The 22,534-nt window shown below is 37.9% G+C and overlaps 4 protein-coding genes across 7 annotated transcripts; 2 read left to right on the top strand and 2 right to left on the bottom strand.

Moving 5' to 3' along the window:
• The first annotated feature begins 429 nt into the window (after nucleotides 1–429).
• LOC113682359 (uncharacterized) lies at nucleotides 430–5,011 on the top strand. Of its 2 annotated transcripts, XM_089206608.1 has the most exons (4): nucleotides 430–758; nucleotides 2,047–3,238; nucleotides 3,851–4,262; nucleotides 4,840–5,011. In XM_089206608.1, the coding sequence occupies exons 2-3, from the start codon at nucleotides 2,075–2,077 to the stop codon at nucleotides 4,253–4,255; spliced, it is 1,569 nt and encodes a 522-aa protein (XP_089062734.1). In that variant the 5' UTR covers nucleotides 430–758; nucleotides 2,047–2,074; the 3' UTR covers nucleotides 4,256–4,262; nucleotides 4,840–5,011. The 2 variants fall into 2 exon arrangements, with proteins under 2 accessions (XP_089062734.1, XP_027055321.2); XM_027199520.2 differs by having other exon boundaries at nucleotides 3,851–5,011.
• An 850-nt stretch (nucleotides 5,012–5,861) lies between these two features.
• Nucleotides 5,862–8,476, bottom strand: LOC113682362 (calcium homeostasis modulator protein 5). The gene has a single exon (XM_089206618.1). The coding sequence runs from the start codon at nucleotides 8,300–8,302 to the stop codon at nucleotides 7,280–7,282; it is 1,023 nt and encodes a 340-aa protein (XP_089062744.1). The 5' UTR covers nucleotides 8,303–8,476; the 3' UTR covers nucleotides 5,862–7,279.
• Nucleotides 8,477–12,234: 3,758 nt separating this feature from the next.
• On the bottom strand, nucleotides 12,235–18,080 carry LOC149045137 (uncharacterized). 3 transcript variants are annotated; one of them, XM_089206614.1, is made up of 7 exons: nucleotides 17,714–18,080; nucleotides 15,959–16,219; nucleotides 15,393–15,458; nucleotides 14,683–14,914; nucleotides 14,150–14,266; nucleotides 13,573–13,695; nucleotides 12,235–13,297 (listed from the first exon to the last, which is right to left on the bottom strand). In XM_089206614.1, the coding sequence occupies exons 2-7, from the start codon at nucleotides 16,156–16,158 to the stop codon at nucleotides 12,917–12,919; spliced, it is 1,119 nt and encodes a 372-aa protein (XP_089062740.1). In that variant the 5' UTR covers nucleotides 16,159–16,219; nucleotides 17,714–18,080; the 3' UTR covers nucleotides 12,235–12,916. The 3 variants fall into 3 exon arrangements, with proteins under 3 accessions (XP_089062740.1, XP_089062742.1, XP_089062741.1); XM_089206616.1 differs by lacking the exon at nucleotides 15,393–15,458 and having other exon boundaries at nucleotides 17,714–17,854; XM_089206615.1 differs by lacking the exon at nucleotides 17,714–18,080 and having other exon boundaries at nucleotides 15,959–16,309.
• Nucleotides 16,836–22,145, top strand: LOC149045136 (heat shock 70 kDa protein 12A-like). The gene is made up of 5 exons (XM_089206604.1): nucleotides 16,836–16,983; nucleotides 17,691–17,995; nucleotides 19,489–19,713; nucleotides 20,042–20,219; nucleotides 20,678–22,145. The coding sequence occupies exons 1-5, from the start codon at nucleotides 16,962–16,964 to the stop codon at nucleotides 21,745–21,747; spliced, it is 1,800 nt and encodes a 599-aa protein (XP_089062730.1). The 5' UTR covers nucleotides 16,836–16,961; the 3' UTR covers nucleotides 21,748–22,145.
• Nucleotides 22,146–22,534: the final 389 nt, after the last annotated feature.

Genomic DNA, 22,534 nt, shown 5'->3' with positions numbered 1-22,534 from the left:
TGAAACGTATGAGACACTGAAGGATTTCATTAAAACTTCTAAAGTAACCCATGGAAAGGAGACCATATTATCTGCGCATTTAGATGACTGAGTTTTTCCCAATTAGCCTACTTACTCCAATATCTTAAATCAGTACTAATTTTTTAAAAGTACCCTTAGGACAGTCTCAGATTTAGCGTACAGACTAGGCGTTATTAAGTTAGTAGGGGGGGAGGGAAAGGGGGCGGTGTTAAGGCGAGTGGAGCTCGAGCTTAGCTCGCTTCTGTTCGCCTGAAAAACGCAAAAAAAACAGATGATGCCAGTTCTTCAAGTTATCACTTAGCTTTTTTGTGTATTTCGTCACGCAATTTACTTCCCCGTAGCCAAAGGGCTCCTAACGAGGACTTATGTTTACACGAGTAGTAGCCGCTATTCAAAAAATGAGCCCGCGCTGTTCCCTTCCCCACCCTTGAGAGTCGAAGGCCGGATCCGAGTAGACGCCAGATATAGCGTCTGAGTAGGAAGACAACGCCAAACAACGGTGGCAAAGTGCCATTTTCTCGAGATATTTCAAACCAGTTTATCAAAATTTCCGCCTCTAATAGAAAACTGCTGGTAGCATCGATCGGTTGTGGACTTCCCGTGATCAGCTTTTTTTTCAGGCTCTGTCATTGACCCTCGTTTCCAAGGGGAGAATCATAACGAGTAGGTGTGTACGTTTATGTGTACGACCTTGAAGTAATCCGGCACTGAGTGAGAGAACGACTGAAAGGTTGCAGGTGTGTTTGTGACTCTGTGTGTTATTGTTGTTGTTCTTATTCTCATCAGTAGCTGGGTGGAAATTGTTTTCGAAACTAGTAAGCTGCTTCTCGATAGAAAACAATTTCCTCTCCAATAAATCGTTTGAATATAGCTTATTGTACACGGATCTGCCCTGTATAAATCCATCGTAGGTGTCGATATTTCACTGATTTGTGCGTGCCCGTAAGCGTCCTTAGATTATCAATCATACTTTTTGGTCTAATATCGGACGACGTCTCCCATTTAAAAGATCATTGACCTTGCGAAATACATCCCCAATCGAATGTGATCGATCGTTCGAGTTGGGAAGGAGGTCGATTCCATTGCAAATTGGGCGATCGAAAAAAGTGATATGCGGAACTTTTTAAGCGCATAATTGTATTTGATTTGTTTGGAAATCGAAGAAATTTGACTTAGCCTAAAAATCATCCCTGTTCTGATGCGAGAAGGAGTACATCAGTCTAACAATGTACATCTAAATAAGTTGAACACTGCAAATTAATTTAAAACAAAATATCTTACGAAAGCAAGGAAACTTCATGATTCTCTTTGTAAAGTCGTTGTCAATCAGCTTGCTCTCTACTGATTAAAAAATTGTTGAAATATGAACAAAAAACCCTCATTTGCCACGTGGAATTCCCTTATGAGACAGAAGTGTTGTTGAGAGGATATGACTCAATCATAAATTAGTGGACAATTTAGTACAATTAACTGCCTTTAATTCGATTCAAGTGTTCATTTCCTCACTTTATAAGGGAAAGTGTTTAAACAACAAGTAATTAACTTAACACTGGAGTAAATATGTTTGAAGATGGTAGAGATCAAAGATTCATAAGCTCCCTTTTGAAAGCAAATCCATCTCAATCTAATTTGCATTTTCCCTCATTTGTTTTTCCTTGAGTTACATCAAAACTTTAATGTGCCAAAAAACCCTTTTTCACGAAAGCATACAGAACTTTGGTAACTTCAAGTTGACAATTTTATCACTCTTAAACTCCCAGAGATCAATGCAACCTATCAAAAGAAAAAAATGTTGGGATGATTACCAGTATTGATTTTCATCGTAATTTTGAGCCATATATCAAGAATTATCTTTTACGTTGTATAGTTGCTCAAAAAAAATCCAGTTGAAAATGACCATTAAATTGACTTTTACCATAAGCAAAACTTAAGTAGAGTTTTCACTTCCTTCTGCATTTTATTTTCACACCGTCCTATATGGTGAAAATTTACAACATTAATTATATTTTTCTAACTTATTTACAGATACCCACAACAAGTGATACTCACAAATATGGGTGGAAATCAGTCCAACTTGCCTCCCCGACCAATGGGCTTTGAATACATGTGTATTGCTGTTCGTGAAACAGACAAATTGCGCATTGTCCTTGGCACAGATCGAGAAATAAGCATTATCCGCCAGGTAATTGAGGAATCATGGCCCAAAGGGATTCAACAAGAGACATTCAAAATGAATGGTGTGCATGAATTCAAGTTGAAAGGAAATCCATTCTGTGCTGCCACTTCATCAAGTGATGCAATCATTTCCAGGAAAATGGCTGGAAATGTTCTGCACAGGCTTTACCGTGATGGATGGAAGCTTCAAATGTCAAGCGACCTAACACAGACAACAGATCTCACAACATGGATTTTCAAGCAAGATACCACTTCCATCTGTCCATCTTTGCCATTTCTCATTGTGGGTCTCAGCAGTTATGATAGTTTGATGGTACTCAATGGTCCAATGGACCTCCATCAAACGTTCAAGGATGTCATAGAGAAGTCCTGGCCTCAAGGAATACAGCGATGGACATATGAGAGTGATGTTTTAATGATCAAATTGAAGGGAAATCCCTGGTATGCGAATGGTGAGGATACAGTACATGCCAGAGTGATTTTACACACTCTTATTGGTGCACTGCAGGTCAAACAGTGGAAGCTCTATGGAAATTCCAACCTTAGAAGTAGTGCTAACACTCTATTTTTTGAGCATGATCCTAATATTGTGCCTGGCATGCAGTTTTCTCCCATCCCTGGAATGCAGTTTTCTCAGTCACACTTCACAATCAGTTTCAACAGTCATGACTTGTTGAGACTGATTGGTGCACCAGAGGGGCTGGTGTCTGCTGTTCGCAACACTCTTCAGACCTTCTGGTCAAGAGGCATTCAAGAAGAAAGATCTTATGCCAGCAGCTGGCAGTTCAAGCTACGAGGCACTCCTTGGTGGGCATCAGGTGATGAAGCTGTGGACTCGAGGTTTCTGGTTTTGAAGGTGCTCGAAGCTTTGCAAGCCTATGGATGGAGTGTGGCGGCCAGTGTTGATTGCTCAAGGAAAGATTCTGACAAGAGTAGTGTGATCTTTAAAACATCTCAGCCAACTCAGTCTCATTTCTTCTGCATCAGTTTGCATGAGACTGACAAGTTGCGGCTTATAAATGCACCTGAGGATGTCACAAAGGTTTGTGAAAGTCTTTTCATATGTCATTTTAGTAAGGAAGCAAAATCTGCATCAACCCTTTAACTCCCAGAAGTGATCAACACGAAACTTCTCCTCATAATATCCACACATTATCCAGCAAATAGGTAATGAGAATATTCAAACTTATCAGGCAGAAGTTATAATCTTGATCTAACACCAAATTATCATTACTGCTTTACCAGGAAATGTGTAGCAGCTTGAGGGGAGAATTAATAATTTGATATTAGGAGTTAAAGGGTTAAATTAACTTTAAGTTGATGTATTGAGTAAGATACCTCAGTGCCTGTATTTACATTAAAGACTCGTGTCTTAGTTTCTTATTCTTTGTCTTTGGCACAATCAGTTGCAAAGAGCACAATACCCATGATCATTACTTGCCTGATAACTCCCTGAATTGTTCTCTACTCAGTCCTATTCACTACTAAAATTATATAAGTCTTGCTGTCAAGATATTGACAGTGTTTATGTTCAATTACACTGACTAGTTAACTTGCTCAAAATAACAACACTTTTTACATTTCTACATGTTTTTATCTTTAAGATTGATTGTACAGATTTCAATTGAAGTAACTGTTTTCTTGTCTTGCTCAGATTTGTCAGGATGTGATCCAATCCCAGTATCTTCTTGGCATTCAAAGGGTGCAGCTTTATGGTAAAAGCCTTGAGTTCAAATTTGTGGGTAACCCTTGGAGTTGTGGAATAGATGGTCATGATGGTATCCATGGCAGAAATATGTTACTGCACATATTTCGTGCTCTAGCAGGCCGCTTTTGGCGTCCAGTCACGTCAGCAGATGTGTCAGCCAAATATATGCACCAGGAAAATGGTCCTGATTATCCATTAGATGTGGATTCTATATTCTTTACCTATGATCCTTCTGCTGCATCACCATCTGCACCCCCCTATATGCAGCCACCACCTTATGGCTTTCTCCCACCCAATGAGGCTCCACCACCCTTTGCTCCACCTGCCTATGGTGCATATCCAAATCAGTGATAAAGTGGTATGACATCTAGTCTTGCATATGAAATGATTACCATAAATGGTGCTCTGAAAGAAGCCTATGACTGTATAGTGTCTTATAATTCCCAAAGGATTCTGAGTTACATGAATGAAACCAGTCCTTATTATGTCAATTACAATCAACTACTAATACTGTTTTGTCACCTTATTAGTAGCTTTAAAGGTTGGCAGATTTGGTCTTTAAAACCTCTCAGATTGTGCAATTTTGCACAAAAGTAAGCAGATTTATAGTTTTGGAGATTGCTCTGGATTGCGAATAAGTGGGGTGGTTTAGTGGAGTTCTCCAAGACTTTGTCTTACTTAGAGACCCTGACGAGCTAGCAATTCAGTTTCGAACACCTAAAAAGACAGGAAACTTCATGTAAAATCAAGTAATATCCTATGGAAGAAAAGCAAAGTATATGTACTAGATACATTATGTAGTGAAATGAAAGCAAGCTAGTCACAAAGACATTTTTTCAGTAACGCTGTCACATCTTTCATCAATAACTATTCATGTTACTATTTGTTAATATGTGGCATGTCAAAACATTATTTTTTTTATCTATATTCTCTAGTAATCGACTATTTTGATGTAACTATGCGAAAGGGCATTCTTGACTTCATCATGAATAGATATCGTTTTGGTAGAAGAAAAGAAAAAGAAAACGATATAAAGATGCTTGCGCTATCAAGGCATGACAGAATATAAGGTACGTAGAGAATCAGAAATAAACTTTTTGAAAATTATACTTCGTCACCTTTTTACTCAGGGCCGCTTACTTAAACATGGTTCAGTCGTTTAACAAAACCGCCTCCTAAACAACCCGCAATTTAGCTGCACCTTTCATCCCAACATTCATTTCAGCGAGCAGTGTCAAGAGGGCGAGGGGTAACAGCGGAAGGACATTTATTGAATTAAATCAACCCTCTTGTAGAGAAAGACTAAGGCCCACTGAATGTGTAAAACCGTGGTTTGGGTTTGACATCGTGTAAATAACCGGCTCTTAGTTTTTACCCTCGAGGCTGTTACTGATCAAGTTTCAATACATTTTAATTCTTAACTCTTTTTAACCCCCAGATCAAGGTGCAATTCTCCTTACTGTTAACCATACAATTCTCATGATGTTAGTTCAGAGAATTTAGTATTGGATCAACTTATCCCCAAATTGATATTTTACTTTATTCTCGTCACTTATTTGGTTGATATTGTTTTGATATTGTGAGGAGAAATTCTGCCTTGGTCACTCATGAGAGGTAATGGGTTAACCCTTAACACCCTGACACTAGTATGCAAATTCTTAAAACTGTTCTTTGTACATTTTCTAAGCTGCTGGCAAGGAAAGTGTCTCTCTCAATCAAGAACTTCTTTAGATAGTGATAGTTTCTATTTTCTCGTCACCGTAATGTATGGTTAAGGGTTGATACTGTAAGGTGAAATTCGATGCTTCTCACCCTTACACTCGAGGGTTAACAGGAATGTGAGTGTCAGTCCGTAAAAAAAGAGTAAGCGGACTTTTTTTTCGACCACCATAAAATTAATTCTTAATATTCAGTGTGAAAGTGTTGGAACGGTACTGATTTGTATTCCAAAGTTTAATCAGTTTCATCATATTTTTTATTTGCCTTATTTACATAATATAAAAAAATTTATTTACAACGGTTATAGCTAGAAGGCGAGGAGACCCAGGAAGCTACCGGGCTTATGGGAGAGCCACCTCGCTTACATTAATAAATAAAGTAAAGAAAAAGTGCTGCGAATGTGCGGCTAGGCCAATTCAAGGATTATTTAAGTTAAAACTCTTGCATTTTCGTCTTAAAACTAAGAAGGTTTGACGAACGAGTGACTGAAACAGGAAGAGAATTCCAAATTTTAGGACCTTGGTAAAGAATTGTAAAATTGCTTGAGATTTGTACGGCACAAATGCGTTCGATAATTACTGGCTGTTCTGGTACCATAGTTGTGAATTTGGCTATTCGTAACAAAAAGATTGAGAAGCAATGGAGGAAATAAGTTATTTCTGTAATAAAACATGAATTTGGCGATTTCAAACGTATTGACTTGGAAAATATCTAAAATTCCTAGTTTAGAGAATAAAGGAGCGGAATGGGCTCGATAGTCTGAGTTGGTGATAGCCCGCACAGCTCGCTTTTGCAAGTAATAAATTCTATTTAAGTTAGATACGTATGTGGACGACCAGGCACAGTTACAATAGACGATATAAGGATAAATTAAGGTGTAGTACAAAGTGAGCTTGGTTGTAGAGGATAGGAAAAAGCGAGACCTGAATATAATACCTATTGAATATAATATAATATGAATATAATACCTATTGATACCAGTCGAAAAAATATGTACATTTTAAAAAGGGTGAAAAAAGTGAAAGATCTTAAATACATTTTTACTAAGCGTAGGGACAGAGAAAAGTCCTCTGCCAGCAGTTGAACGTTAAATCATGAACATTCGAGTGCTTTCCTAACCGAGCCATACTTTATGAATGAATGAATGGTAAGTTTCTAAAGAAACTGTGGTGCTCCATACGTAGGTGAATGAAATACAAGAGAATTTGGTTTCATCAACTGAGTTGACAAAGTAAATTGGCCAGCTTGAAGAGTTTGTAAACCTGACGTTTCGAGCGTTAGCCCTTCGTCAGAGCTGACACTCGAAATATCAGCTTTAGAAACTCTCTAAGATGGCCCATTTACATTGTCAACTCAGTTGATAAAACCACACCATACTATACAACGCACTGGCTAGCGAGCCTGACTTTTTAGACGGTTGTGTTTCCTGATCACGGCTGATATAACTAACAAATTGATAATTGGCTGCACCCAAATATAAATAAAGTTCTCAGCAACGTTTTGTCACCTTACTTAAATTAGCATAGGACGACTTTCTCTTTCATTCAGTTGTGTCAATCACAGCGTTTTGGCGATGAAGAGAGAATTTCGAAACTGTCTACCTCGGTTTGTCTTGGCATTCACATGAAGTGTTCATTTTTCCTGAATTTCTCTCTTTCATACAGTTGTTTCATTCACAGCGTTTTGGCGATGAAGAGAGACTTTCGAAACTGTCTGTCTCGGTTTGTGTTGGCATTCACATGTAGTCAGTATTTTTCCTGAATTTTGATCATTAGAGGAACTCGGACGATTATCCGTGGCATCGATTTCACAAGGGAGAAACTGTGGCGCTTTTTCTGCGACACCCTCTGGGGTGTGAAAAGCAGGACTCTCTGGAATAATAAAGAACAATCCGTACCTGTAATACACATCATGAGATACTTCTTTTATACGCTCATCAAAATCTTTGTTCTCAACCTTCTCGAATGACTTTTCTACGCTTCGTTCAGCGCTTTCTTTGGCGATCTCTTTTGCCTTAATATGGAACCGTACTAGCGCTTCTTTCGCCTCAATGTGGCGGTAATACTCCAAGCTTGGTATTTCAAGCTGCTTTGCTTTTTTAAGACACCGACGAATACAAATTGAGGTGAACAAAGTAGACACTACTATTAGCAGCAAAGACCAGCCTGCTATCTGACTGTGGGTCTTGTAACGTTCTTCAAGTTGCTCCGAGCGGGTACCGGCTTCAAAGTAACGGAGACATCGGTCAGTCGTATTTGACTTCGTGGCATCTTTATCAACTAAAGGTGGTCCGAAATAGGCGCACGTGTAGTATTGTTGCCGTAAAAACGACAGTACTAGCCAGGCAGCTGGGGCGATGCATGCTCTTATGAAGACATATGGTGTAAGGAACAAAGCCTTAAGGTAGCGGAAAGTCGGATATTTCGTCCGACGTCTGTTACAGATTGTGGCGAACTTCCACAGATCTCTATCGACCAAGATTCCGGCAAGAAACAAAAGCATTGCCGGAACCCAAAGAAATGCCAATCCATATGCAAAATGTCCCTCACACGGACAGTGAAATACCACACTTCCCACTAACTCCTCTAAGCCAACCGTCGTTCCAGCCATAAAGCCGTACAACAACGAGCGTTTTGAGTTACTGAATAGAATTGCTGCACTGCTCAGTAGAGTATTCATTTTAAGCTGTCGGGACAGCAGCTCGAGTATTTTGACTATTGTCCGACTTCAATTGCAGTTTTATATTTCGAGGATATTTTTGGAAACGGAAGCTGTTTTACCAAATAAATTTCGCTTCTTTTCACATTTAAGAACGAAAGTTATTTTAACCAATAAAATGTTTACTCTTTCAGCAATAAACAGGAAGTGTTCGAAAGTTAGTTTCGAGCCGGTTTCTGAAAGGATGGAGCCGATTTTCGGTTTGATGCAGTTCAAAAGAAAGTTAACCGATAGAATGCGCTGCAAGAATCAACTGATGCTTAATATGTTGTTTCATGAATCATTATGACTGTTGATTCTAGAAAAGCGAATTGATTTAATTCCACGAGTGGCGGTCGTTCCGTCTACGAGCTGTTTTGCTAACGACCGGTTCACTAACGTCCTATTAATCAGAAAGAAAGGAAACATCCAAAGATGAAAGTACACATTCAGCACATACAGTTTCAATCTTTCTATTCATTCATGTAACACTAATGCCACTCCACAAATAATATTACCGCTCTTCAGTAAACATTAAAACTTCATTTACCGATACTAACAAGGTCCTAGCCATTTATCAGTCATTACTGATTCTTCTATATCGTTTTTCCGACCAAGTAAAATTACGTTATTAACTTTAACGAAAATGCCGGCTTACGAGTCAGCTTACGAACCTGGATGCCCACCATGATAGGAGTTATCTCCGGTTTTCAAAGCTGACAGCCCTGCCCATGTCTTCTGAAAGCTGGCTTGATGGGGCACCCCCTATATTTGGTGCCTCATCCGGCCTTGAGAGAAGGGACTGAACCAACTTCCCTCTCGAGGGCAGAATAAGTGTGTTTACATCCAGTGTGGATAGACTAGCGGATAAACTTATACAAGTATCATTCGCAAAAAGGTGAATCACAGTGCTTTTTTTTGACAATTGCACATCGTCTGAGTACTTTTTCTGATTATGACCGAATAATGGTGCTTATAATCTCGAGATAAGATTTTTTTCTGACCCCTTAAAGATGATAAAGGTTGGTTGATCATCATTAGCATGAAGAAGCTTACAAAAAGATCAAATTTAGGTTCTGTCTTTTGGCTGCTATTTTGAGTCATAAAAGGGCAAATTATGAGTTTAGCAAGAAAAAATATCAGACGTTTCTTTCATGGTCTAGAGCAACTTCTTTAAAGCAAGAGGAATCATTGGTTATCAGCTTTCATGGTCTCAGTTGCCATAGTTATTGTAATTATACTCTTATTCAAAAAGACTAAAGTGGACGTCTGTTTACTAGTTATGATGAGCTAAATTTGATTCGATCAATTATTTTAGTGCGTTCCAAATTTTTTCCCCCAGATTTCTTCCCTGTCTTGACTTTATTATGGCATGGAAAAGTTAGTGACGTTTTTTCCACGCTGCTCAAACGAAAGCCTTAAAGTTGTGTTGAAACCTGACCTACATCGCAAGTCTAGGAATTCGCAACATTTTGGAACTTAATTATCAGCTTTGGCTAGTTTTAATATATCGTTCTCAAACTTGACAAGTTGACTGATTTCCAGGCGCTCTTTAGCAATAACGGAGAATCGTTGCCGCCTGGTCTTTGCCAAAAGTTCTTCTTCGCTTATATGTTTGCAATTTTATTGGTCTTTTCTTTAAATTTCAGCGTGTTATAAAAGAAAGAATCGGTAAATATTGGCATTTTGTTACTTGACACATCGTTAATCAGATTTCTCTTCGAGATGAAGTGGAGCGTTCTGAAAGCCGACTGTAATTTTTATCATGGAGCGGAAGAAAATCCAACTCGGCGAGTTTCTATCAGGGACAATCAAAATCCAATTGAGCAGGAGTTTTTGCCAAAGTATCAGTAATTTTTTCGTTATCAGCGAAATGAGGTTACTTTAGACCTTAAAAAGCCACTCTTGACATAAAAAAATTAAAAAAAAGCATTTAGCTCATTCTCAAGCTGGAAAATAAATTTGTAGTTTAGAAAAAAAGTTAATTTAAAATCAATAATAGCAACACATGGCGAAATAATTTTTTTTTTGGAGAAAAGTCAATCAATAGCTTAATGTACTATAATCATTTGAAACGCAAGCTACTCATTTGTTTTTTGTGGTAAACTTTGGAAGAGGACTCCAATTAAAATCATCGGCATATTTCATTTTCGTAGATTCGCAAAAGTTAGACCAAGTTAGGCTACCAGCATCCGTGAATTGGAGAGAAACACTCCGTAAATAATGGTTTGATTTAATACAAAGGACAGAAGACACCTGGGATGAAAAAATAAGAAACCGGAAAAAAACTATGGCAGCTGCCATGTTTTGTTTGGAATATCGCCGATCAATAGTCATCAGTATCACACGGTAGTGAGTGATTAAAATAGTAAAATTGTCTGATACCCGAGAAATAGAATTCCTTTCAAGCTTTTTCTATTATGTAGATCTTAGAAATCTCTCCTCGGATTCTTGCAGCTCAGCAGCTGATATTTTCTAAATTCCTCTTCTTCTATTTTCTTTTGGAGGGAACTCTTTAACGGTTTTAAGTACTTCTTTCCTCCTTGTGCAAGCACTTTGTTCTTCGTCAATGGATTTGACCTGTGAAGCGTTTTCCAGTTAAACATTTGTGTCTTGTAATAAAATGATGTTTACTTTTTCAGCTTTTTAGGCTAATCAATATGCTACTGTCTGCGGCTCACCAACACAGTTCAGTGAATGCTGCAGCCCATCGGAGAAACGGGGAATTCCGTGATGTTCGTCGATCGAGTCTTGAGCTCCACACAACTTCACCCGGAGCCAGGCTACGACGCAACTATCCCGTGCGTCTGTGAGCTATTTCCTAGGGGGTCCTCCTGTCTTGAAAAACATCAGCTTTAGTGCCACTCCCGGTGAGAAAATAGATGTTGGACGGACTGGTACTAGAAAGTCGTCAGTTACCGCCTGTTTGTTGCGCATGCCAGCAAACACCGACACCATCATTATCGATGGAATTTGTATGACTGATCTCAAAGTCTAGGATGTTTGCACTATGATGGCAGTCATTAGTCAGAGTTCTTTCCTATTTAATGAAGTGCTTCGTCGAAGTCTTGATCCAGCTGACAAATTTATTGTTGAAGAATTGCGGAATATTTTGGACAAAGTTAAGCTGAAGTCGACTGTGGTAACAGAGATGGTCAACTTTACCGTCACGTGACAGAAAATGGTGCTAATTTCAGTGTCGGAGAGCGGCAGTTGATCCGCTTCGCTCGCGCTCTTTTGTTTGGATGAAGCAACATCCAGTGTGGATACACAAAGGGATGAACTTATACAAAGCATAATTCGTAAAGAGATGAATCATTGTACTGTTTTGACGTCTGAGTACTGCTTGGCGTAGGGAAAATTGTCGGAATGGATTCTCCCAAGACTTTACTTAAAAATAAGCTCACTTTTTTCTACCAGCTATATCACAATGTGAACTTTGAATTATGATTATGCCAGATAGTCCTGTGAAAGATTGGCCTAAGACATTAGACCAATCTTTTACATGACTATCTGGCATATCTGCTCATTAGGCCCTATGGTGTCGATTCAGATTTTCGCTCATACCAAAGGTTAGAAAGCGTACAAATATGCGGTTATCAGAAGTTTACTCTTAAATCGACTGTTTTACTCCACCTCGCTGAAAATTTGTATTGCTGAATTTCAACATATCTTTTTGCGGTAGAAATGAGGATCGGTGAAAGATAGATGGACATGATTCGACTGAAAACAAATGAATGCAGATATCTCACTACGAATTACAAAAAAAACAACAAAATCAATCGACAAAAAATATTCTGAATGAAAAAGAAACTGACGAACTTACAATTTGTGGCGTAGGCAGGTCTTGCAGTAAAAGTTTTAAATAAAAGTAACGCGGCGCTAACAGAAACTAACAAAACAAAACGACTGACTCAGTTGAAACCAAACAACGATATATTGATGATATATTGATGTGAGTGGTCAAAGAAGTAATCAGTTTAATAAACCACTCCAGTCGTAACAAACTTGTTGAAAATTGGCGAATATTTACAGACAAAAATTCACACCTAAAGATTCGAGTTGTTACTCACTAAAAAAAGACGGGTCTATAACTGGTCTAGCCGGTCAATTCTGTGTCAAGGTAGGCTTCTTATTAAATAAAACGTGTGCTGCATTTTACCATGTTCTTACATAGGAAGTGCAAATTACACACTCTAGCACTCTTAAAATGAAATGGTTGTTTTCATGACAAGTCCAGCGAGTCAGTGAGTTTGAGATACCTGTGCTGTTTTCAAATCGATAGAACTGTCTTTAGTCCACTATTTACGCAGTTCTTATCTCCTATACAGTTACATAGAATAACTTGATTTTTCAGAGGTACTAAACGTTTTACAATAATTTTGTTCCTGTCGATTTACGAGTTTTACAGAAATAGTCTCAAAAGTAAAAATCGAATGGCAAAGACAAATCCTTCCAAAAATTAAAAAGTCAAATTTCTTTTTCAGTTGACTATCTTTCTTATTCTAATAAAAGTGAGTGTTTCTCCAGTTGCACATGAACCGAAAATTTTTCCATTATAAGCTGAGGCATAATTATGCCGGTAGTCATAGCTTGTCAAACGTAAGAGCCAACGGAGCTACGCCCTGTCAAAACGACATCCCCTTTGGCAATAACTCTGTTTTCCCAATCGTAAAGTGTCGGCCATAGGTAACAATAAATCCGTTTACCTCCTTGGATGCTGGCCCACCGTTGAGACGCATTTGGTTTAACTAACGACGGAAAAGCTTGGCTTTCACTATGGGATAGTGGGTTAAAGGTCCAAGAATTGTAATCGATTTTGAGCGGAGGGACTTGGGTAACAGCCCGCCACGAAAATCGTGTGCAGTACTCAATGTACCCTTTCAGTTCCTTTTTGAGGCTTTTATCAAAGCTTGGAAGGATTTCCTCTTTCTTTTTATTTTCCTTCCATTTTACCTTCAGTTCTCTCCTTACGGCCTGTGCGGATTGAAATAATACGTATTACATGTGTCATTGTTAAGTTGCATTATTTAATAATTACAGATAAAGAAGCAAACGGTTTGGTAAACTCCATAAATGGAAGGATACGACCGAAATGTATAACATGCTGTATCTATAAGTAATATAGTCTAATACTTCGAACCCAGCTTGAAAAATTAACCAAAAAAAGCAAAGATCAAAAACACACGCAAAAAAGTAAAAACAAAGACAACAACATTTCAAACGTATATTGTCAATGAAAGTTATCTCGCCTTCACAAGCTTTTCCAAATTAAGGTTCTCCCTTCCAGCTGCCTCTTTAACGAAGACCATGACTTCATTGGTGTAATCTTCTGGAACATCTTTCGGTCTTTTCGCAGGTAGGACATCGGGAAGCTTAGGAATAGAAAGAGATATACTTAATCTCATGACAGTAAAAGTATACGACTCAGTTTCACAGTTGTTGGTTTGAATTTTCAACTGAACTGTGTGTACAATTGGGCATCTATAATTTTTTTTTCAATTACTTTCTAAATTTCTGAAGACCTTCCTTCGAATTATCGGCCTGGTCATCTTAACAAACTCCATGCCACGGGCGTCTTCTGCGCCTTTTTTATTTTGAAATAAATAACAACAACACAAACAAAAAAACAAACAAAAACCAAACCAACGAAGCCAAAACAAAAGTAAACGTATTCGCACGCCCTTTCATTACTGTGGTATGAAACTGATAATTATGGATTGTAAAAGTACGTATAAAATATTTATCTTCCTTTCATAGAAAACAACTCAAATAAGGAAGAGCTAGTTAAAATGATAAATAAACATTACAGCACTAAAGATCACAAACCTTATATTTACCATCCCCTAGACCAACACAAGGTGCATCAGTAACTAAAGTGTCAAAAAGCGATGAGTAGTAGGATAAAAAGCCAATTCTCGCCTTCTCTGCACATTCGTAAGACAACTGAAAGAAAGAAACTTGCACATGAATTGTATGGAGACAGAAAAAGAGATCTTGTAGATCTGGAAAATTTCAGTTTGTAGGTGCCTTATAAAAGTGCGGATGTATTGCATATAAATAAAAAAATAATAGAGACCAATAATATATGAATAAATAAGAATAATAAGTAAGAAATGGAAAAAATATAAAGGAATAAATGAAAAAAATATCTGTTTGACTGTTCATCCCTAAGACCCTCACTATAATGTACACAATATTACTATTCGTACGTTGACCCGCGCACAAGATAACAGATAACGAATTTATCCTCACGGGCTATGCGCAATATAAATTTTCTGCCATGGCATCTGATCTCGCACGGTATGAATAAAATAAATTATATTTCAACTCCACGACATTTTACAGAACAAACAAATCACCTCAAATATATAACATGCAAGCCTGTACGCCTTTAATTGATCTTCTTCGGACTGCTGTTGAGATCGGCTTTTCTTCATTTTTGTTTCAATCAAATCCACTGCGTCAACGCGTCTTCCATCCCTAAAGTCGTTCCTGTATTCTGCCTCAAGCTCAGACTGCCTGTTTGAGCTCAACGTGTTTTCAGTTCTTCTTTGGTCCATGTTGACTTTTCTCTCTGCCACAGTAGCAAGCCTTATTGAAAATAAGAGTTGCTGGTTAAATTGAGTCAATCGATTGTCGTACCTTCGATTATATATCAGCTAGTAACATTTCCTTGAAAAAAAAATTCAAAAGAAGTATCTGTATCAAACATAGCAAGAGGGAGACAAATCACAAATATAATGCGATGTGCAACAGAAGAAGTAGGGAGAGAGTACGAAGTAGCATTTTGGTATTAAGGTAATGGCGGCATTCAATCAGTTTCTTTCAAGAAAAGCTACTCTGGGAATGATATTCAAGGAAACCCACTAACAAAGAGACAAGGACATGTTCACTCCCTGATTAGAAATAAATTGTCCTTTAATTCAATTTGAACTAGCTTTCGTTTTAGTGGATAATTGTGCTTGTTTGGGGAATTTCCAGGAAGATATTCATGAACAGGTAGAAACAAGTTTGGTTTAAGGGTGTGGGTAAGGATCAAAGCAGATGTTACTCTCCACAATTGTGTTACCTTTGTCTCAGTCTTTGAACTTCCGCTGATAATTCCCTATTTTCATTACTATGACTTTGATGGAGGCTATCGATAATGAAGAGAAGTCAAAATCATTCGTAAATGATAATCTACCTCATTTAGGTGTTGCTTAATATGCTAACAGCTTTCAAGAATTTCCGTCAGTGTCGACCATTAATTATATTCAGTTTGTCACGCCTGAGGAACAGAAGAGTCCTTTCAATGCGAGCGTGACGGAAAGATTATAACCATTCCTCCTTTCCTAACCGCTAAATGATCACAACAGTTAAGAACTACCAGAATACTTTATACCTGTGACGGATTAATTGATTAATTTATGTATTTATTCATTTATTTCCTTGCGGAGTAGGCATTAGATAGGGCAGATATTTCTGTGACGATAATAACGACTGTAACATTTCATTGTGCATACACAAATGCGTCTACATTGTGAGCAATGAGATCATTACATAAGCAAACAATTTCAGCCGGTTTTATTTAAAGAATTTTATAATATCTTGCAATCTACATGGCCTCAAATGAACAGAACTTCTCAAATTGTTTACCTTTGCAGTTGTTGCCTGAGATCTTTATTTTCATGCTCTAACCTCTCGAGTCGCAAAGGGAGTTGTCGTGATGCTTCAATTAGTTTTTCTGTGGACCATTCCTCATCATTTGAAGGTGATGCCGATGGATGCGTTTTGGATTCATATCCACTTGGTTGAACGGAGTTAGGTAACGTTTTTCTACGCTTAGAGGTCGCCATTACTGAATCAAGTAGCAATCGCCCCAACGTGTATCGACTGTATCTCCCGGATGTCTGTTTTCTTAGAAAGAAGCCGGAAGTGGCTAATTTATTTTAACAAAACTAAAATATTTCATGCGCCAGTGAGGGATAAGTTCACTTCGCTAAGTTAAGTCTCCGTCTTGCGCAACCAACGCGTAGATACGGTAGTTAAAAACGGATCTGGAATTGAATCGTTTTTAAAATCGATTTGTTACATTAACACTCCGTAATGTAGCTTTACTTTGGCGTGAATATGCACAATCGGGGGCAAGGAAAAACACGCAGACAAACACGCGCAGACCGCTATTTTCTGCCTTAATCTTAGTTTTTGTATCATCAAAAAGACATGAAATATATACCTATTCGGCGAGTAGGTCTAAAATTGTCGATAAGAATTGATGTTTCTTTTCACGAAGCCCTTGTAGGGTCACGCAATTCCAGTGCGAAAGTGCCTTACTAAAGCTTGAATAGTAGTAAAATGCAAATGATCGAATTCTGATCAAGTCTACAAAGTCAAAGAGAATCAACTCTGTCAGAATATTATCGTGACTTGTTAAAAAAGGAACCCTTTTTGAGTGAGTAACAGTATACTTGGTGTATAACTTCCAATTTTTATTCTTGGAACTAACGTAACCTGCGTTATTTATAACTCACACGAAACATAAACAATTCTGGGAAATTTCCCTCCGTCACCCTAATCTCTTGACCACTGAAGACATTTGCATTTAACAGTTGCTGCACGTTTTCATCCTCTCGTTGCTCAGCTTATTCTGTTAGGAGATATGGCATCGGCATCAGGCAACGGTAAGAGTAGATTTGTACTATACTCAATTGTAAACACGAACAACGGGCAGCAAGTTGAGAATCGGCGAAGCGACGTCTCCAGATACACAGAGCCGAGTTCATTTTGAACCGACCGTTTTATAATGAAATGAAAGAACAAGCGATATCGATTTATATCTCACTCTGAAACTGATTTTTCTGAGGACAGGTAACAGGGGAAACAGTAATTCCCGGTTTTCCGATTTCTTTGTATCGAACGTTTAAAATCCGCGTAACGCTATTTTACATTCCGTGCGGCTGATAATAAATCAATTATTCATTTTTGATCTGTATGATCACCCTACACTTAAATGATTGAGATTCTCAACTTAATCAAAGAAAGAAAAGATGTTCCAGTATTCCAATCAATCCAATTCACTTACGGGTGATTGGACCTCAGGAAATACAACAAGTAAACTCTTACTTGATCTAAGAGGGTGTACGATTCTGTTAGTTTCATGTATGCAAGCCTTCAAACAACTTTTCGATTTAAGAAGCTCGTGCACTAACTCTAAGATCGATTCGCTTACTACACTTTACAGCAACTCAGCTTTAAATTTGTCATATAAATGTTCCAGGAACAGCGAATGTCTCCTGACCGAGGGAAATTTTAATGAAGTGTGTCGCGTCACGGTAACTCCCCCAAATGTGCCAGTTTCTGAAACGTGCGGTTTCCTTTTCAAATCTAGGTACTCGTCATGAGAATTCTTACCTTGCAACCGTAGGGATAGACTTTGGTACAACCTACAGTGGGTTTGCCTTCTCATTCAACAAAGGCGAAGGTGGAGAAGCGATTTTTATGAACAGAGACTGGGTCAATGAACAGGGCCATCGAACCAGCAAGACACCAACATGTCTGCTTCTTAAACCAGACTTGTCATTTGACTCGTTTGGTTACTCAGCGATGGAGAGATACTCCGGTTTAAAAAGTGCATACGAAGAAAAAGAATACTTCTTTTTCCAACATTTTAAGATGGAGCTGCACAACGAAGAGGTAAGTAAAGGCCAGCTCCTTTACGCGTTTTAATATGACAGGGTCTTACAAATGCTATCCAAGTGTCGCATATCTTGCATTTTTCCCTTTGTTTATTTAGTTTGTGGTTTGAGTAAGTATCATTTGATCGCGTAGTATCACGTATCATGTGTATCATGCGTATCATGTATATCTTCAAATTGAAACATTTTTGAGAAAGATCGTAGATGCAATATATATTTATATATATAAATTCCCCGATGAGTAAGCATTCACGGAACAGGCTTATAGGAATGAAAGTGTTGTCTCTCTGTTCTTTTCTCCTATCGCAACATATGTGTATATATATATATATATATATATATATGTATATATGTGTGTGTGTATATATATATAGTATATATGTATAGTATATATATATATATAACTAACTGCATATATATATATATAATTGCATATATATATAACTAACTATATATATATAACTAACTGCATATATATATATATATATATAGTATATATATATATATATATATATATATATATATATATATATTTATATATATAATTGCAGACAGTACTGTTTCGGCCTACTGGGCCTCACCAGTGCAGTGCTGATGTTACAAAGGAGGTGTAAGCATTAATTTACCCTGAATGATTCCACAATTGTGGTATCATCCAAGCCATGCCAGAGGATTCGAACTAGATTAATTGGGCAGAATGCATATAGATCTATATATACATACATACATACATACATATATATATATATATATATACTTATTTATAGGAAGTCTGTGTTTTGATTTTTCCGTAGTACAGTGCTCGATACATACAAGTAGAGTGCGATATGTATTGAGATCGGCAAAAACAAAGAGACTACACTTTCATCCTTACAAGCCTGTTTCGTAATTAACTCACTCTTCAGGGGATTTCAGTGGCAAGAATATTCGTGAACATCGTTAATATACTATAAAATTTGCATAAGTTGATGTGGCGGTAAATTTAGATGTTTAGTTCAGCTGTTACGCAGCAACGCTTTGTTTCTGTGACGACATGACGACACAAGTTCGTTACGTTTGTTGCTTGCGCTATTGTAGGGTCAGCTTGATGAAAGTATACGCCACGAAATAAAGTGGCCAATGTTATTGTCTTTAAGAGTCCAGATGTGTTTGCTGAGTTCGGTAGAGTTTCTGCGTTTTGCGTGTCGGAATGATGCAGTGTGGTTTCTGTATATTGAAGTCGTTTTCTGTAGGTCCGATGTACGTTTCAGTAGTGCTATTGTCCTTACGTGTGACGGTGGCCTGGTAGATAACTGATGATTGGAGGCAGTTAACCTCCGCTTCTTTTACTATTCATTGGGTGTTCATCTGCAGAGCTGATTGAGGTGATAAAAATGAACTTGCTGCTTGTTAAGTGACTAAGATAAAGCAATTTTGATTTAGATGATACAGAAATACCTCTTCATTTTGAGTCACTATTAAATTATATTCAATTTCTTTTACGACAAACAGAACATTGACCTGCAAGCTACTATCCCTGATGCCAGATATAAACGCGTGAAGGCAAAGACAGTGTTTGCTTACGCCATACGGTTTCTGCGAGATGAGGCGATTAATTTCATTCGCCAGGAAACTAAAGATCAGAGTTTCAAGGTTGAGGATGTTTTGTGGGTTCTGACTGTGCCAGCCATATGGAGTCCAAAAGCAAAACAGTTCATGAGAGAAGCAGCCTATGAGGTAACATTTTGACTCATGGGAATGGTTTAAACTACATCAGTGCCGTTAATGCCGCTGTGGAAGTTTGTAAATATGTATAACTGATCTACTAACTAAGACTGACTTCTGTTTGCTCGTTTCGTTTTGCTTTCTTTTTTGTTTTTGTTTTTTTTATTGTTTTCTTTTTCTTACTTGATTTGATTGATTGTTGGAATGTTTACAAAAGAAGAGAAATTTAAAAACCAAAACAAAAGGAGACAAAACTAAACGAAACGAAATGCATTATCATTTCCCTCACGTTAAGTTGCCATCTTTAATTTCTAAATTTGAAGGCATTATGTTTTCTCAGGCTGGTCTCGTCTGTCGTGATCATCCGGAGCAGTTAGTTATTGCTTTAGAACCTGAAGCGGCGGCGATATTCTGCACTGAGAGAAAAATGGACGCGATACTGTCAGAGAAACTTGATGTATCGATGGATGGACTATTGTCCCAACTGAATGCACAGTATATGGTTGTTGACATCGGAGGTAAAGTTACTGAGAATCATGAGCTAAATATTCTACTAAAAAGTTGATGAAATCATTAAATCTGGTTAAATCATTTTTGTTGTTCTTTATGCTGCAACATTGAATTTTCTTCAGGATCTTAAACTAAACATTTCCTTAGCTCCTATTTTGCCCATTTTCTTAGCTAAAACCTGTTTTAAATTAAACTAAGAACACTGATAGACTAAAGAAAGAGAATACGATAAACAAAGAAAGAACAACAGGAAAAAGGTCAGAAATAATAGTTGACGCAGTAATCACAGAAACTGCAATGGCGATAAAACGTTAATAAATTTTTTCAATAATGGGTGAACATACTCACTTATTTCTTAGCATTGTCAGTCACTATACAGTCACTTTTTCCTCGACTGTCGTTTGCCATACGATTCGCAATTGATATCTTTTTATTTCCTCTTTTTTTGTAACAACTGCGCTCCCAGGAGGTACTCTCGACGTCACCGTTCATGAAAAGCAAGATGACGGTACAATTAAGGAAATCCATAAAGTGACAGGTGGGCCCTATGGCGGAAACAAGGTGAATCACCAGTTCGAAGGTCTTCTGGATGAGCTATTTGGTGCCGAAAAACTGTATGAGTACCGTAAACTATTTCCTATTGATTGGCTTCGCTTAAAAAACGATTTCGAAGAAAAAAAACGCGGACTTCGCTCTCAACAAAAGAAAGAGACCCGAATTCGTCTACCGTATAGCTTTGTTTCGACCGTTAGTGAATTTCTGCCTCATTCTCTTGCCCGTTATGGCGAGGGTGAAATTCAATTGCAGAGGAACGAATACCTCTGCCTCGGCCCGAGTGTGATGACGAAACAGTTTGAACCTGTTTTGGAAGCGATGAAAGATCATTTGGATGTCTTGCTGAGCCAACCCAAGCTTTCAAAAGTGAGGGTAATGCTACTTGTTGGAGGATTTGCAGAATCTCCCATTCTTCAGCAGAAGATAATGGAAAAGTTTAACAGCAGATGCCGTGTAATTGTACCACGTGACGCGGCCAAAGCAGTGGTTCAGGGTGCCGTGATGTTTGGTCAGCTTCCCGATAGAATTTCCCAAAGGGTTATGTCTACAACATACGGCTGTGCCTGCTGCCGAGATTTCATCCGAGGTGTACATCCAAACGAAAAGAAATTAATGGCAGATGGCGTAGAAAAATGCTGTGACTTATTCGCTTGTTTTGTTAAGGAAGATGAAGTGGTGACCCTTGGTCAAAGAATCCGGCAAGTCTTTCATCCAGTATATGCTAACCAAACAGAGGTACCCTTTGGATTTTACACCTCAAACAACGTCGACGCACAGTTTGTTACCGAACCAGGCTTGACTAAGATTGGAAACCTGGTTGTTAATTCTCCTGTTACCAGTAGTGGTCGTGACAGAGAAATCGAGGTCAGCTTATACTTCGGTGGTACCGAAATAACGGCTACAGCTTTAGATGTTTCAAGTGGGAAAGTAAAACAAACTACTCTTGACTTTTTCCCTAAGTCTGAAAAGATTGAAAAGTAACATGTCCTGTTATGGCTTATATCTTTGAAGGACCTACTTGTAAAAAGTTAATCAGCGACACACATTCTGTCTGAGCGTGTAATATTTCAAATTGAAGTAGCCACTGTAATTATTAACCAAATATAAATATGACAAAAGCAATACTCAAAAAAGCATGAAAAAAGAAAAAAAAATCAAATTACATGCATAAAAAGGAATCAGAACAATAAAAAAATGTAGGCATAACGACTGAAACAAACAACAAACAAAAAGCAAGGTGGTTAAAAGGCCTTTAGCTGGCCCCAAAACTGTAACATGTATAGGGGTAGAAGTACTGTTTGTCTTATTATTGAAATTCCCACTTTTATAAACCTCCATTTAGACTTGAAATACACATAATTAACTTGTTTGGGCTTCAATAGTTCATGGTGTTCTTACAAATTCTCATATCCAAACTAAATAATTGATATAAGGGCTTGGTCACAATATATGTGAGTTTTAAAGGATGAGAATCTGGAAAAGCAAGCATCCCTCTTTAACTAGAACTGAAATTGATGGGCACCCTCCCCTTTTAATTCATGTTTTTACTTTGATCTCCCTCCCTCCCCCCCCCCCCCCCCTCCTCCTCTTTACTGTTTAGGGAAACATGAATGAAGATTACCTTTTTCGTATTTTGACGCGTGAAGTTTTGATTAATTGGCGTCCACGTTACGCATAAGGCGAGAATATAAGTGCCTTAGCTTTATAAGTGAAATAATCAAAATAGGAGAGTTATGCAGAACATATCCTACCTTTATCCTCCTCTGGA

Source organism: Pocillopora damicornis, chromosome 5 (assembly GCF_964200805.1).
Source record: "Pocillopora damicornis chromosome 5, jaPocDami1.2, whole genome shotgun sequence".
In the NCBI taxonomy this organism is placed as follows: domain Eukaryota; kingdom Metazoa; phylum Cnidaria; class Anthozoa; order Scleractinia; family Pocilloporidae; genus Pocillopora; species Pocillopora damicornis.
The sequence above is the reverse complement of the archived record's forward strand: the minus strand, read 5'-3'. Positions and strand labels throughout refer to the sequence as shown.

What these genes read in the sequence shown, in the direction of transcription:
- LOC113682359 (XM_089206608.1), top strand. Translation starts at nt 2,075, where the DNA reads ATGGGTGGAAATCAGTCCAACTTGCCTCCCCGACCAATGGGCTTTGAA. An exon ending in CACCTGAGGATGTCACAAAG is followed by an intron (nt 3,239 to 3,850) that starts GTTTGTGAAAGT and finishes TGTCTTGCTCAG; the next exon opens with ATTTGTCAGGATGTGATCCA.
- LOC149045137 (XM_089206614.1), bottom strand. Translation starts at nt 16,158, where the DNA reads ATGGCGACCTCTAAGCGTAGAAAAACGTTACCTAACTCCGTTCAACCA. An exon ending in TTGCATGTTATATATTTGAG is followed by an intron (nt 14,267 to 14,682) that starts GTGATTTGTTTG and finishes TCTTTCTTTCAG; the next exon opens with TTGTCTTACGAATGTGCAGA. An exon ending in ATTTGGAAAAGCTTGTGAAG is followed by an intron (nt 13,298 to 13,572) that starts GCGAGATAACTT and finishes CAATCCGCACAG; the next exon opens with GCCGTAAGGAGAGAACTGAA.
- LOC113682362 (XM_089206618.1), bottom strand. Translation starts at nt 8,302, where the DNA reads ATGAATACTCTACTGAGCAGTGCAGCAATTCTATTCAGTAACTCAAAA.
- LOC149045136 (XM_089206604.1), top strand. Translation starts at nt 16,962, where the DNA reads ATGGCATCGGCATCAGGCAACG. An exon ending in GGCATCGGCATCAGGCAACG is followed by an intron (nt 16,984 to 17,690) that starts GTAAGAGTAGAT and finishes TTTCAAATCTAG; the next exon opens with GTACTCGTCATGAGAATTCT. An exon ending in TGAGAGAAGCAGCCTATGAG is followed by an intron (nt 19,714 to 20,041) that starts GTAACATTTTGA and finishes ATGTTTTCTCAG; the next exon opens with GCTGGTCTCGTCTGTCGTGA.